At 32.5% G+C, this 16,755-nt stretch overlaps 2 protein-coding genes across 3 annotated transcripts in view; one reads left to right on the top strand and one right to left on the bottom strand.

Annotated features, from left to right (window-relative positions):
• Positions 1–1,666, bottom strand: part of LOC132857519 (lanosterol 14-alpha demethylase) — a 16,052-nt gene extending 14,386 nt beyond the window's left edge. Inside the window, exons 1-2 of one of the 2 annotated variants that reach the window (XM_060887502.1) lie at positions 1,239–1,666; positions 731–829 (exon numbers count right to left, since the gene is read on the bottom strand). In XM_060887502.1, the coding sequence (XP_060743485.1) occupies positions 731–829; positions 1,239–1,403 (264 nt within the window). In that variant the 5' untranslated portion in view covers positions 1,404–1,666. Of the gene's footprint in view, positions 1–270; positions 517–730; positions 830–1,238 lie in introns of those variants that run through there. The other variant, XM_060887504.1, reaches the window with a different exon arrangement.
• Positions 1–16,755, top strand: part of nup42 (nucleoporin 42) — a 58,136-nt gene that overhangs the window by 40,006 nt on the left and 1,375 nt on the right. The window contains exons 2-6 of the mRNA XM_060887505.1: positions 14,309–14,418; positions 15,452–15,713; positions 15,836–15,924; positions 15,997–16,073; positions 16,647–16,733. Of these exons, the coding sequence (XP_060743488.1) occupies positions 14,325–14,418; positions 15,452–15,713; positions 15,836–15,924; positions 15,997–16,073; positions 16,647–16,733 (609 nt within the window). The 5' untranslated portion in view covers positions 14,309–14,324. The remainder of the gene's footprint in view (positions 1–14,308; positions 14,419–15,451; positions 15,714–15,835; positions 15,925–15,996; positions 16,074–16,646; positions 16,734–16,755) is intronic.

Below are 16,755 nucleotides of genomic sequence, written 5' to 3'. Positions count from 1 at the left end.
GTATAAATACATGTGACTAATGTCTCTGTATAAATACATGCTAAAGATTCTGTCTTCTGATTACAGTTTGATATTTTGGATGAATTAACTAATATAAGGTCAGATGACCGTCCCAGGGAACACGTGGCCGTCCCAGGGAACACGTGGCCCTCCCAGGGAACACGTGGCCGTCCCAGGGAACACGTGGCCGTCCCAGGGAACACGTGGCCGTCCCAGGGAACACGTTACATTTACGACATTTGGTAGACGCCCTTATCCAGAGCAACTTACGTTTATCTCATTTATACAGCTGAGCAATTGAAGGTTAAGGGCCTTGCTCAGGGGCCCAGCAGTGGCAGCTTGATGGCCCTGGGATTTGAACTCACGACCTTCTGATCAGTAGTCCAACACCTTAACCACTGAGGTTCCACTGAACCCGTGGCGGTTCCACTGAACCCGTGGCGGTCCCACTGAACCCGTGGCGGTCCCACTGAACCCGTGGCGGTTCCACTGAACCCGTGGCGGTCCCACTGAACCCGTGACGGTCCCACTGAACCCGTGACGGTCCCACTGAACCCGTGGCGGTCCCACTGAACCCGTGGCGGTCCCACTGAACCCGTGGCGGTCCCACTGAACCCGTGACGGTCCCACTGAACCCGTGACGGTCCCACTGAACCCGTGGCGGTCCCACTGAACCCGTGACGGTCCCACTGAACCCGTGACGGTCCCACTGAACCCGTGAACATGTCACCTTTTTGTGAGCGTTTTCCAGGAAGTCAATGGGGCTTCTCCCAAAGGCGATGGCATGGCCCAAGTATGGCAGACTGGAGGGGATGTATGGAGGATATTTCTGTGGAAAAGAAAGACTTTATTACAGTTAACAGTAAATATGAGTGTGTGCTCTTCTCTGTGTTCATGTAAACCCCTCAGATTAGTTTTTATTCATCTGAAACTTTGTAAAAAACAATTTGTTTCTACATAATTCTGCATTAAACATGAATTAAAAACATGATGTATTTATTATGTATTTTCTGTCAGTAAGACCCACCAGTGTACTATATAAACATTAAGGATAAATGATCATTAATGCACTAACTTTACTAGCTCTTATTAAGCATTAATAACTGTTATGAGGGGCAGAGCTGCATGTTGCACCCCTACTGTAAGCAGCACAGTGGACTGATCCGCTCCCATGGCAACGCTGTCTGTCAGCGTGCGCGAGACCGCGTGTAGTCGGTAATAGTGCATTATTTACTCACGTGTCCGTCACGTCGATCGTGCGCCTGTTTAAACACCGCTTTAGATAAATACGCCAGTGTGAGAGTGAAAGCTGACGTCACCAGAATCGCCAACGTCAGGTTGTCACTGATTATGTTCCCAACAGCGCTCCCCATTAGCAGGCTGCTAACTTCATACACGGTCATGATGATGGTGGAGCTCTAAAACAGTTAGAGTCACGTCTCTGAGGTGAAGAGTTAGAGTCACGACTCTGAGGTAAAGAGTTAGAGTCACGACTCTGAGGTAAAGAGTTAGAGTCACGACTCTGAGGTGAAGAGTTAGAGTCACGTCTCTGAGGTGAAGAGTTAGAGTCACGTCTCTGAGGTGAAGAGTTAGAGTCACGTCTCTGAGGTAAAGAGTTAGAGTCACGTCTCTGAGGTAAAGAGTTAGAGTCACGTCTCTCTGACTGAAGGGGCGACTTTTATCCCTTTATCTCTTCTACCTGCGCATGAAAAGACAAATCGGAACAAACCCCGCCCCCGTCTGACAACACATCCCCTTTCGATTGGCCGAAGCCGTGTGTCCATCACGAGCTCCACGAATCCTAGCGTTCTGATTAGTTGATGTGCCGTGAACTGACGGTCTGCCTATATGACGTCACCCGGCTCGTTCCACCGCTCGGACGTTCTCATTGGTTCATTCTGTTTGTGTTTACTTTATAAAACAAGAGCGCGCGAGCGTTTTCAGTGCTGTATAAACATCTGGAGAAAAATATTAAACAAAACGTGAACTGGTTAAAGTTTTATATTCATTACATATTATATATGTTCATTTTTATGTCTAGTTTTATCAGGTTTTTCTCTGGTAAATGACAGCAAATCCACTCCAGATAAATAACATTTATGTGTGCAATAAAAACTACAAGCTTTAATTTATTAATTCACTCGAACCTTTATTTAACAGACAAAAGTTGGAACAAAGACAAAAGATGACTGAAAAAAGTTCCCAAAAGGTTCCACAATGTGCAGGTTAACAGGTGATGGGATCCAGACTGGGTCTAAAAGGAGCAGACACTAAAGTCTTACACATAATAACCACATGAGTACTTTACAGATCCCAAAAGTCTGGCTTTAAAGCAGCTCATTCCACAGAGACAGCCCTTTTGGATGTCTCTGAGAAACTACATGCTGCCAAACTGTCATCCGTCCTTATCCTCCTCGACCTTTCAGCAGCGTTTGATACGGTCAACCACAAGACTCTCTTGTCCACCCTCAGGAGTCTTGGGATTTGTGGGAATGGTGGGAATGTGGAATTTGTTCCTACCTGGAAGGACGCCCATATCAGGTAACATGGAGGGGAGTGACATCTGCTCCACACAGACTCCCCACTGGTGTCCCACAAGATTCAGTACTTGGTCTTCTTCTTTTCTCCCTGTATACTCACTCTCTTGGTGAAGTTATTTCCTCACATGGGTTCTCTTACCACTGCTATGCTGATGATACACAACTTATCTTCTCTTTCCCACCCTCAGATACCACAGCTTCTGATCGGATCTCAGCATGTCTGGCAGAAATATCATCATGGATGACTGCTCATCAGTTAAAGCTCAATCCTAGCAAAACTGAACTGCTGATCATCAGGTGATTCATCTCCAGGTCATGACCTTGCTATATCTCCTTGCACAACAATCTGATCTCCCCTTCAGCCACAGCTCACAACCTTGGTGTAACCATGGCATGGTTACCCCAACTGTCCTTTTCTAACTGTCCTTTTACCAACTGTCCTTTTCCTCTCATGTTGCTAATGTGACTCGCTCATGTCGGTTTCTTCTCTACAACATTAGAAGGATTCGACCATTTTTGTCCACTCAGGCTGCTCATTTACTTGTTCAGTCTCTTGTCATTTCTAGACTGGATTACTGCACCACACTACTGGCAGGTCTACATATGAACGCAATCCGTCCTCTGCAAATGATCCAACATGCAGCTGCACGGCTTGTTTTAAACCTGCCAAAGTTCTCCACACCACCTCACTGCTGCGATCCCTCCACTGGCTTCCGGTAGGTGCACGCATCAGATTCAAAACACTGATGTTGGCCTACAAAGCCAAAAACGGACCATCTCCCTCTTACCTAAAAGCCCTCATCACTCCTCACACTGCACCCCACACCCTCAGATCTACAGCACTGCTCCACTGGTCCCACCATCTCTCAGGGTAAGAGGGAGGTTTACTACAAGATTCTTATCTGTTCTGGCACCAAGGTGGTGGAATGAACTTCCCCTAGAGGTCCGGACAGCTGAGTCACTGGATATTTTCAAACGGCGGTTAAAGACCTACTTATTCAGGAAACACTTCAACTAGCACTTCTTTCCCTGTTTATTGCATTTATTTATATAATAAACAAAACAAAAACAAAAAAAACTTTGAAGTGTTTTAGACTCATGGTATCTTGCAACATAAACTCCATCATCAAAAAGTCCCAGCAGAGGATGTACTTTCTACATCAATTAGTGAAGTTTGGTCTGCCACAGGAGCTGTTGATGCTGTTCTACACTGCAGTCATTGAATCTGTCCTGTTCACATCCATCACCATCTGGTTTGGTGCAGCAACAAAACAGGACAGGAACAGACTGCAGCACACAGTACAAACAGCAGAAATAATAACTGGTGCCCCCCTGCCCACCCCCCACTACTTGTACCATACAAGAACCAGAAACCGTGCAGTAAACATCACCACTGACCCGTCACACCCTGGACACAACCTCTTTCAGCTCCTTCCTTCTCTCAGGCGCTACAGAACTTTACTTACTAAAACTGCCAGACACAGGAACAGTTTGTTTCCCCAGACAATCACCCTGATTAACACCTCACCATCATTATATTCACTGCTTCATATCTATAAGTGCTGCATTATCAGGACTGTCAGTCATCACATCATCTGTATATATTACACACTACTGCTGCTGTATAGTGTACTAAAGTATAATATTACACAATATTGTTATTTATGTCTGTATTGTCTTGTATAGTGTTATTTATGTGTGTATTGTATAGTGTTATTTATGTGTGTATTGTATAGTATAGTGTTATTTATGTGTGTATTGTATAGTATAGTGTTATTTATGTCTGTATTGTATAGTATAGTGTTATTTATGTGTGTATTGTATAGTATAGTGTTATTGTATGTATTGTATAGTATAGTGTTATATATGTGTGTATTGTATAGTACAGTGTTATTTATGTGTGTATTGTATAGTATAGTGTTATTGTATGTATTGTATAGTATAGTGTTATTTATGCGTGTATTGTATAGTATAGTGTTATTTATGTGTGTATTGTATAGTATAGTGTTATTGTATGTATTGTATAGTATAGTGTTATATATGTGTGTATTGTATAGTATAGTGTTATTTATGTGTGTATTGTATAGTATAGTGTTATTTATGTGTGTATTGTATAGTATAGTGTTATTTATGTATGTATTGTATAGTATAGTGTTATTTATGTGTGTATTGTATAGTATAGTGTTATTTATGTGTGTATTGTATAGTATAGTGTTATTTATGTGTGTATTGTATAGTATAGTGTTATTTATGTCTGTATTGTATAGTATAGTGTTATTTATGTGTGTATTGTATAGTATAGTGTTATTTATGTGTGTATTGTATAGTATAGTGTTATTTATGTCTGTATTGTATAGTATAGTGTTATTTATGTGTGTATTGTATAGTATAGTGTTATTTATGTGTGTATTGTATAGTATAGTGTTATTGTATGTATTGTATAGTATAGTGTTATTTATGTGTGTATTGTATAGTATAGTGTTATTTATGTGTGTATTGTATAGTATAGTGTTATTGTATGTATTGTATAGTATAGTGTTATTTATGCGTGTATTGTATAGTATAGTGTTATTTATGTGTGTATTGTATAGTATAGTGTTATATATGTGTGTATTGTATAGTATAGTGTTATATATGTGTGTATTGTATAGTATAGTGTTATTTCTGTCTGTATTGTATAGTATAGTGTTATTTATGTCTGTATTGTATAGTATAGTGTTATTTATGTGTGTATTGTATAGTATAGTGTTATTTCTGTCTGTATTGTATTGTATAGTGTTATTTATGTGTGTATTGTATAGTATAGTGTTATTTATGTGTGTATTGTATAGTATAGTGTTATTTATGTGTGTATTGTATAGTGTTATTTATGTGTGTATTGTATAGTATAGTGTTATTTATGTGTGTATTGTATAGTATAGTGTTATTTATGTGTGTATTGCATAGTATAGTGTTATTTATGTCTGTATTGTATTGTATAGTGTTATTTATGTGTGTATTGTATAGTATAGTGTTATTTATGTGTGTATTGTATTGTATAGTGTTATTTATGTGTGTATTGTATAGTATAGTGTTATTTATGTCTGTATTGTATAGTATAGTGTTATTTATGTGTGTATTGTATAGTATAGTGTTATTTATGTGTGTATTGTATAGTATAGTGTTATTTATGTGTGTATTGTATAGTATAGTGTTATTTATGTCTGTATTGTATAGTATAGTGTTATTTATGTGTGTATTGTATAGTATAGTGTTATTTATGTGTGTATTGTATTGTATAGTGTTATTTATGTGTGTATTGTATAGTATAGTGTTATTTATGTGTGTATTGTATAGTATAGTGTTATTTATGTGTGTATTGTATAGTATAGTGTTATTTATGTGTTTATTGTATAGTATAGTGTTATTTATGTGTGTGTTGTATAGTATAGTGTTATTTATGTGTGTATTGTATAGTATAGTGTTATTTATGTGTGTATTGTATTGTATAGTGTTATTTATGTGTGTATTGTATAGTATAGTGTTATTTATGTCTGTATTGTATAGTATAGTGTTATTTATGTGTGTATTGTATAGTATAGTGTTATTTATGTCTGTATTGTATAGTATAGTGTTATTTATGTGTGTATTGTATAGTATAGTGTTATTTATGTGTGTATTGTATAGTATAGTGTTATTTATGTGTGTATTGTATAGTATAGTGTTATTTATGTCTGTATTGTATAGTATAGTGTTATTTATGTGTGTATTGTATAGTATAGTGTTATTTATGTGTGTATTGTATAGTATAGTGTTATTTATGTGTGTATTGTATAGTATAGTGTTATTTATGTGTGTATTGTATAGTATAGTGTTATTTATGTGTGTATTGTATTGTATAGTGTTATTTATGTCTGTATTGTATAGTATAGTGTTATTTATGTGTGTATTGTATAGTATAGTGTTATTTATGTGTGTATTGTATAGTATAGTGTTATTTATGTGTGTATTGTATAGTATAGTGTTATTTATGTGTGTATTGTATAGTATAGTGTTATTTATGTGTGTATTGTATAGTATAGTGTTATTTATGTGTGTATTGTATAGTATAGTGTTATTTATGTGTGTATTGTATAGTATAGTGTTATTTATGTCTGTATTGTATAGTATAGTGTTATTTATGTGTGTATTGTATAGTATAGTGTTATTTATGTGTGTATTGTATTGTATAGTGTTATTTATGTCTGTATTGTATAGTATAGTGTTATTTATGTGTGTATTGTATAGTATAGTGTTATTTATGTGTGTATTGTATAGTATAGTGTTATTTATGTGTGTATTGTATAGTATAGTGTTATTTATGTCTGTATTGTATAGTATAGTGTTATTTATGTGTGTATTGTATAGTATAGTGTTATTTATGTGTGTATTGTATAGTATAGTGTTATTTATGTGTGTATTGCATAGTATAGTGTTATTTATGTCTGTATTGTATTGTATAGTGTTATTTATGTGTGTATTGTATAGTATAGTGTTATTTATGTGTGTATTGTATTGTATAGTGTTATTTATGTGTGTATTGTATAGTATAGTGTTATTTATGTCTGTATTGTATAGTATAGTGTTATTTATGTGTGTATTGTATAGTATAGTGTTATTTATGTGTGTATTGCATAGTATAGTGTTATTTATGTCTGTATTGTATAGTATAGTGTTATTTATGTGTGTATTGTATAGTATAGTGTTATTTCTGTGTGTATTGTATAGTATAGTGTTATTTATGTGTGTATTGTATAGTATAGTGTTATTTCTGTCTGTATTGTATAGTATAGTGTTATTTATGTCTGTATTGTATAGTATAGTGTTATTTATGTGTGTATTGTATAGTATAGTGTTATTTCTGTCTGTATTGTATTGTATAGTGTTATTTATGTGTGTATTGTATAGTATAGTGTTATTTATGTGTGTATTATATAGTATAGTGTTATTTATGTGTGTATTGTATAGTATAGTGTTATTTATGTGTGTATTGTATAGTGTTATTTATGTGTGTATTGTATAGTATAGTGTTATTTATGTGTGTATTGTATAGTATAGTGTTATTTATGTCTGTATTGTATAGTATAGTGTTATTTATGTGTGTATTGTATAGTATAGTGTTATTTATGTGTGTATTGCATAGTATAGTGTTATTTATGTCTGTATTGTATTGTATAGTGTTATTTATGTGTGTATTGTATAGTATAGTGTTATTTATGTGTGTATTGTATAGTATAGTGTTATTTATGTGTGTATTGTATAGTATAGTGTTATTTATGTCTGTATTGTATAGTATAGTGTTATTTATGTGTGTATTGTATAGTATAGTGTTATTTATGTGTGTATTGCATAGTATAGTGTTATTTATGTCTGTATTGTATAGTATAGTGTTATTTATGTGTGTATTGTATAGTATAGTGTTATTTCTGTCTGTATTGTATTGTATAGTGTTATTTATGTGTGTATTGTATAGTATAGTGTTATTTATGTGTGTATTGTATAGTATAGTGTTATTTATGTGTGTATTGTATAGTATAGTGTTATTTATGTGTGTATTGTATAGTGTTATTTATGTGTGTATTGTATAGTATAGTGTTATTTATGTGTGTATTGTATAGTATAGTGTTATTTATGTCTGTATTGTATAGTATAGTGTTATTTATGTGTGTATTGTATAGTATAGTGTTATTTATGTGTGTATTGCATAGTATAGTGTTATTTATGTCTGTATTGTATTGTATAGTGTTATTTATGTGTGTATTGTATAGTATAGTGTTATTTATGTGTGTATTGTATTGTATAGTGTTATTTATGTGTGTATTGTATAGTATAGTGTTATTTATGTCTGTATTGTATAGTATAGTGTTATTTATGTGTGTATTGTATAGTATAGTGTTATTTATGTGTGTATTGTATAGTATAGTGTTATTTATGTGTGTATTGTATAGTATAGTGTTATTTATGTGTGTATTGTATAGTATAGTGTTATTTATGTGTGTATTGTATAGTGTTATTTATGTGTGTATTGTATAGTAAAGTGTTATTTATGTCTGTATTGTATAGTATAGTGTTATTTATGTCTGTATTGTATAGTATAGTGTTATTTATGTGTGTATTGTATAGTATAGTGTTATTTATGTCTGTATTGTATTGTATAGTGTTATTTATGTGTATTGTATAGTATAGTGTTATTTATGTCTGTATTGTATTGTATAGTGTTATTTATGTGTATTGTATAGTATAGTGTTATTTATGTGTGTATTGTATAGTATAGTGTTATTTATGTCTGTATTGCATAGCATAGTGTTATTTATGTGTGTATTGTATAGTATAGTGTTATTTATGTCTGTATTGTATTGTATAGTGTTATTTATGTGTATTGTATAGTATAGTGTTATTTATGTGTGTATTGTATAGTATAGTGTTATTTATGTGTGTATTGTATAGTATAGTGTTATTTATGTGTGTATTGTATAGTGTTATTTATGTGTGTATTGTATAGTATAGTGTTATTTATGTGTGTATTGTATAGTATAGTGTTATTTATGTCTGTATTGTATAGTATAGTGTTATTTATGTGTGTATTGTATAGTATAGTGTTATTTATGTGTGTATTGTATAGTATAGTGTTATTTATGTGTGTATTGTATAGTATAGTGTTATTTATGTGTGTATTGTATAGTATAGTGTTATTTATGTGTGTATTGTATAGTATAGTGTTATTTATGTGTGTATTGTATAGTATAGTGTTATTTATGTCTGTATTGTATTGTATAGTGTTATTTATGTGTATTGTATAGTATAGTGTTATTTATGTGTATTGTATAGTATAGTGTTATTTATGTGTGTATTGTATAGTATAGTGTTATTTATGTGTGTATTGTATAGTATAGTGTTATTTATGTGTGTATTGTATAGTATAGTGTTATTTATGTGTGTATTGTATAGTATAGTGTTATTTATGTCTGTATTGTATAGTATAGTGTTATTTATGTGTGTATTGTATAGTATAGTGTTATTTATGTCTGTATTGTATAGTATAGTGTTATTTATGTGTGTATTGTATAGTATAGTGTTATTTATGTGTGTATTGTATAGTATAGTGTTATTTATGTGTGTATTGTATAGTATAGTGTTATTTATGTCTGTATTGTATAGTATAGTGTTATTTATGTGTGTATTGTATAGTATAGTGTTATTTATGTGTGTATTGCATAGTATAGTGTTATTTATGTCTGTATTGTATTGTATAGTGTTATTTATGTGTGTATTGTATAGTAAAGTGTTATTTATGTGTGTATTGTATAGTATAGTGTTATTTATGTCTGTATTGTATAGTATAGTGTTATTTATGTCTGTATTGTATAGTATAGTGTTATTTATGTGTGTATTGTATAGTATAGTGTTATTAATGTCTGTATTGTATTGTATAGTGTTATTTATGTGTATTGTATAGTATAGTGTTATTTATGTCTGTATTGTATTGTATAGTGTTATTTATGTGTATTGTATAGTATAGTGTTATTTATGTGTGTATTGTATAGTAAAGTGTTATTTATGTCTGTATTGTATAGCATAGTGTTATTTATGTGTGTATTGTATAGTATAGTGTTATTTATGTCTGTATTGTATTGTATAGTGTTATTTATGTGTATTGTATAGTATAGTGTTATTTATGTGTGTATTGTATAGTATAGTGTTATTTATGTCTGTATTGTATAGTATAGTGTTATTTATGTGTGTATTGTATAGTGTTATTTATGTGTGTATTGTATAGTATAGTGTTATTTATGTGTGTATTGTATAGTATAGTGTTATTTATGTCTGTATTGTATAGTATAGTGTTATTTATGTGTGTATTGTATAGTATAGTGTTATTTATGTGTGTATTGTATAGTATAGTGTTATTTATGTGTGTATTGTATAGTATAGTGTTATTTATGTGTGTATTGTATAGTATAGTGTTATTTATGTGTGTATTGTATAGTATAGTGTTATTTATGTGTGTATTGTATAGTATAGTGTTATTTATGTGTGTAGTGTATAGTATAGTGTTATTTATGTGTGTATTGTATAGTATAGTGTTATTTATGTCTGTATTGTATAGTATAGTGTTATTTATGTGTGTATTGTATAGTATAGTGTTATTTATGTGTGTATTGTATAGTATAGTGTTATTTATGTGTGTATTGTATAGTATAGTGTTATTTATGTGTGTATTGTATAGTATAGTGTTATTTATGTGTGTATTGTATAGTATAGTGTTATTTATGTGTGTATTGTATAGTATAGTGTTATTTATGTGTGTATTGTATAGTATAGTGTTATTTATGTGTGTATTGTATAGTATAGTGTTATTTATGTCTGTATTGTATAGTATAGTGTTATTTATGTCTGTATTGTATAGTATAGTGTTATTTATGTGTGTATTGTATAGTGTTATTTATGTGTGTATTGTATTGTATAGTGTTATTTATGTGTGTATTGTATAGTATAGTGTTATTTATGTGTGTATTGTATAGTATAGTGTTATTTATGTGTGTATTGTATAGTATAGTGTTATTTATGTGTGTATTGTATAGTATAGTGTTATTTATGTCTGTATTGTATAGTATAGTGTTATTTATGTGTGTATTGTATAGTATAGTGTTATTTATGTGTGTATTGTATAGTATAGTGTTATTTATGTGTGTATTGTATAGTATAGTGTTATTTATGTGTGTATTGTATAGTATAGTGTTATTTATGTGTGTATTGTATAGTATAGTGTTATTTATGTGTGTATTGTATAGTATAGTGTTATTTATGTGTGTATTGTATAGTATAGTGTTATTTATGTGTGTATTGTATAGTATAGTGTTATTTATGTGTGTATTGTATTGTATAGTGTTATTTATGTCTGTATTGTATAGTATAGTGTTATTTATGTGTGTATTGTATAGTATAGTGTTATTTATGTGTGTATTGTATAGTATAGTGTTATTTATGTGTGTATTGTATAGTATAGTGTTATTTATGTGTGTATTGTATAGTATAGTGTTATTTATGTGTGTATTGTATAGTATAGTGTTATTTATGTGTGTATTGTATAGTATAGTGTTATTTATGTGTGTATTGTATAGTATAGTGTTATTTATGTCTGTATTGTATAGTATAGTGTTATTTATGTGTGTATTGTATAGTATAGTGTTATTTATGTGTGTATTGTATAGTATAGTGTTATTTATGTGTGTATTGTATAGTATAGTGTTATTTATGTGTGTATTGTATAGTATAGTGTTATTTATGTCTGTATTGTATAGTATAGTGTTATTTATGTGTGTATTGTATAGTATAGTGTTATTTATGTGTGTATTGTATAGTATAGTGTTATTTATGTCTGTATTGTATAGTATAGTGTTATTTATGTGTGTATTGTATAGTATAGTGTTATTTATGTGTGTATTGTATAGTATAGTGTTATTTATGTGTGTATTGTATAGTATAGTGTTATTTATGTGTGTATTGTATAGTATAGTGTTATTTATGTCTGTATTGTATAGTATAGTGTTATTTATGTGTGTATTGTATAGTATAGTGTTATTTATGTGTGTATTGTATTGTATAGTGTTATTTATGTCTGTATTGTATAGTATAGTGTTATTTATGTGTGTATTGTATAGTATAGTGTTATTTATGTGTGTATTGTATAGTATAGTGTTATTTATGTGTGTATTGTATAGTATAGTGTTATTTATGTCTGTATTGTATAGTATAGTGTTATTTATGTGTGTATTGTATAGTATAGTGTTATTTATGTGTGTATTGTATAGTATAGTGTTATTTATGTGTGTATTGTATAGTATAGTGTTATTTATGTGTGTATTGTATAGTATAGTGTTATTTATGTGTGTATTGTATAGTATAGTGTTATTTATGTGTTTATTGTATAGTATAGTGTTATTTATGTGTGTATTGTATAGTATAGTGTTATTTATGTGTGTATTGTATAGTATAGTGTTATTTATGTGTGTATTGTATTGTATAGTGTTATTTATGTCTGTATTGTATAGTATAGTGTTATTTATGTGTGTATTGTATAGTATAGTGTTATTTATGTGTGTATTGTATAGTATAGTGTTATTTATGTGTTTATTGTATAGTATAGTGTTATTTATGTGTGTATTGTATAGTATAGTGTTATTTATGTGTGTATTGTATAGTATAGTGTTATTTATGTGTGTATTGTATAGTATAGTGTTATTTATGTGTTTATTGTATAGTATAGTGTTATTTATGTCTGTATTGTATAGTATAGTGTTATTTATGTGTGTATTGTATAGTATAGTGTTATTTATATCTGTATTGTATAGTATAGTGTTATTTATGTCTGTATTGTATAGTATAGTGTTATTTATGTGTGTATTGTATAGTATAGTGTTATTTATGTGTGTATTGTATAGTATAGTGTTATTTATGTGTGTATTGTATAGTATAGTGTTATTTATGTGTGTATTGTATAGTGTTATTTATGTGTGTATAGTATAGTGTTATTTATGTGTGTACTGTATAGTATAGTGTTATTTATGTGTGTATTGTATAGTATAGTGTTATTTATGTGTGTATTGTATAGTATAGTGTTATTTATGTGTGTATTGTATAGTATAGTGTTATTTATGTGTTTATTGTATAGTATAGTGTTATTTATGTCTGTATTGTATAGTATAGTGTTATTTATGTGTGTATTGTATAGTATAGTGTTATTTATATCTGTATTGTATAGTATAGTGTTATTTATGTGTTTATTGTATAGTATAGTGTTATTTATGTCTGTATTGTATAGTATAGTGTTATTTATGTGTGTATTGTATAGTATAGTGTTATTTATGTGTGTATTGTATAGTATAGTGTTATTTATGTGTGTATTGTATAGTATAGTGTTATTTATGTGTGTATTGTATAGTATAGTGTTATTTATGTGTGTATTGTATAGTATAGTGTTATTTATGTGTGTATTGTATAGTATAGTGTTATTTATGTGTGTATTGTATAGTATAGTGTTATTTATGTCTGTATTGTATAGTATAGTGTTATTTATGTGTGTATTGTATAGTATAGTGTTATTTATGTCTGTATTGTATAGTATAGTGTTATTTATGTGTGTATTGTATAGTATAGTGTTATTTATGTGTGTATTGTATAGTATAGTGTTATTTATGTCTGTATTGTATAGTATAGTGTTATTTATGTGTGTATTGTATAGTATAGTGTTATTTATGTCTGTATTGTATAGTATAGTGTTATTTATGTGTGTATTGTATAGTATAGTGTTATTTATGTCTGTATTGTATAGTATAGTGTTATTTATGTGTGTATTGTATAGTATAGTGTTATTTATGTGTGTATTGTATAGTATAGTGTTATTTATGTGTGTACTGTATAGTATAGTGTTATTTATGTGTGTATTGTATAGTATAGTGTTATTTATGTCTGTATTGTATAGTATAGTTATTTATGTGTGTATTGTATAGTATAGTGTTATTTATGTGTGTATTGTATAGTATAGTGTTATTTATGTGTGTACTTTTGAGAGTCACAAACAGCTAATTCCTTGTGTGCGTCATCATTGTGTGTCAACGACGTCATCAACACTCGGCCAATAAACCTGATTCTGATTCTGATTCACACTTTATACCAATAGGTGGCGGTAAAATGCAGCACCAGTCTGCTGTTTACCCGCTAACACTAAAGAAGAAGAAAGTGTTGTGTGTGTGTGTTTGTGTAACAATGACGGTGTGTAGTTACTTTCTCGAAGGAAGATGTCGTTATGGGGATAAATGTTGGAATGAACACCCGAGAGGAGGCAGATATGCAGGTGGAGGTGAGTGAGTGAGCGCGTTATAAGCAGTTATATCTTTGTTTATTAGGTGCTGAAATGTCACGTGTTTGTGTTATCAGTAAACATTCGTCCTGTTGTGTATTTACACTGAAACTAGCAAATACACAGGGACACAGTAACATAGGCTAATAGTAATAATGCGGTAAGGACACAGTAAAATATGAGTCAGTACAGTACTGAATGTTAAGGCACTGCAATGCAGTCAGTGTCAATGGGTGTGTCAGTGGGTGGGTCAGTGGGTGTGTCAGTGGGTGTGTCAGTGGGTGTGTCAATGGGTGGGTCAGTGGGTGGGTCAGTGGGTGGGTCAATGGGTGGGTCAGTGGGTGGGTCAGTGGGTGGGTCAATGGGTGTGTCAGTGGGTGGGTCAATGGGTGGGTCAGTGGGTGGGTCAGTGGGTGGGTCAATGGGTGGGTCAATGGGTTTGTAAGTGGGTGGGTCAGTGGGTGGGTCAATGGGTTTGTAAGTGGGTGGGTCAGTGGGTGGGTTGGAATAATCAGCTCAGTGAGATGTCTGATCCCTAAATGTCTGATGCGTCTAAAGGTCTGATATCTATCCAGACAGACAGGAGATCTGCCTCATAGGTGTGAACTGATATGAGCTTCGTAACAGTTATGAGAAATCTGTACTTATTATTATTATTATTATTATTATTATTATTATAGAATGGAATGCTTAAGGTTTGTAAACCCAATCTATTGCACAATGATAGTGAAAATGAAAGTTGAAGAAGAAGTTTCTTTGCATGTTTGTGTATTTAATACCATTTAAAAGACAACAAAAACACACACAGGTTCTTCAGTAAAATTCTGTTTCCAGTCAGTATTTATTATGAGCTGACGGAGATAGAGGCAGTGAGGAAAGGCAGAGACACGGTTACCTCACTAGTGTGGGAGTGTGTTGATGCCCGGGCAGGGAGCAGAGTTTAGTGACGTTGTGTTCAGTCGTGTTGTGCAGCTGTGTGACGTGTTTACACCCCTGCTGACCTGACAATTAATGGTACATTCCTGTTTTGCAGGGTCAGTAAACCGGGTGTGGGTGAACCCAACTCAGCGCTCGGGGGGAGGTGTGGTCCAGCCCTCATCTTTCAGCCGCGGAGGAGGAGACTGGGGCAGAGGGAACAGCGGAGCAGGGAGAGATGATCGGAGTTCTAACTTCAGCTTTACTACACAGAACCGGTTCTCTACCCTGAGCAACACACAGAGTGGATACAGGAGAACTGGAGGAGGAGGAGGAGGAGGAGGAGGGGATGAAGGTGGAGACGACACCGATAAACAGCTGTGAGTGATGGAAAGATCAGCACAGTCAGTCTGATTAGCAGACTTAGTTTCTGAAGGATGCTGTTTTGGCTGAAAAATGGTGTGAAGGAGGTGTGAGATAAACGTTCTTTTGTGATTGACAGAGACATGATTCAGAAGGACATGGAGGTGTGGCAGAGCTCAGGACAGTGGCTCTTCTCCTGCTACGCCATCCTCAAAGCCTCCATCACAGGTGGGTCACCGGCTCAAGTGAAGAAATCATCAAGTATGAAGTGAGAGGGTTTAACTGTGTGTGTGTGTTTAGGGTTTGTGGAGCTATCACCAGAGGAGCTGAGAATGGAGTACTACACCAGCAGGGCCACAGGAGACGTACAGTCCTTTGTAAGCGATCTTCTCCTTCCTGATGGCTTTTTTCATCTCCTGTTAATTCTAAACTTTTTACGATTCTGTGTCTCTACAACAGACAGTTATAGATGTTACTTGTCTGGGCTCTCACCACTGGCTCACTGAGATAATTCACACTTGTACTGTTTCACACGTCTCGTTTGTGTGAATGTTTGTTTAATGTACTTCTGATGTGGGAGTTGATGAACAAATTTGATGGCTTTGTGGGTGTGATTTAGGGTTTATGTTTAGTCCCGTAGTGTTTAGTCTCATAGCGTTTAGTCTTGTAGTGTTTAGTCTCGTAGCGTAGCGTTTAGTCTGGTAGCGTTTAGTCTGGTAGCGTTTAGTCTGGTGGCGTTTAGTCTCGTAGCGTTTAATCTCGTAGCGTAGTGTTTAGTCTCATAGTGTTTAGTCTCGTGGTGTTTAGTCTCATAGTGTTTAGTCTCGTAGTGTACACATCAATGCCCCAATCACTGTTGGGTCTGTAAACACTCATCTACACACTTTGTCTTTTGTCTTTATTGTCTTTGTGTCTTTGATGTATATTTAACATGTTTTGTGATTCATTAGGTTAATTCAGTCCAGCAGTTGGCCAATCAGTGGAGATCCAGAGTTCAGGAACTAAGAGCCATGAGCCCTAACACACGTGCATCTGTGGTGAGAAATTAAATAACACTTA

The sequence above is a fragment of the Tachysurus vachellii genome, chromosome 14, assembly GCF_030014155.1.
Source record: "Tachysurus vachellii isolate PV-2020 chromosome 14, HZAU_Pvac_v1, whole genome shotgun sequence".
In the NCBI taxonomy this organism is placed as follows: domain Eukaryota; kingdom Metazoa; phylum Chordata; class Actinopteri; order Siluriformes; family Bagridae; genus Tachysurus; species Tachysurus vachellii.
This window is presented reverse-complemented; position numbering and strand designations above follow the sequence as displayed.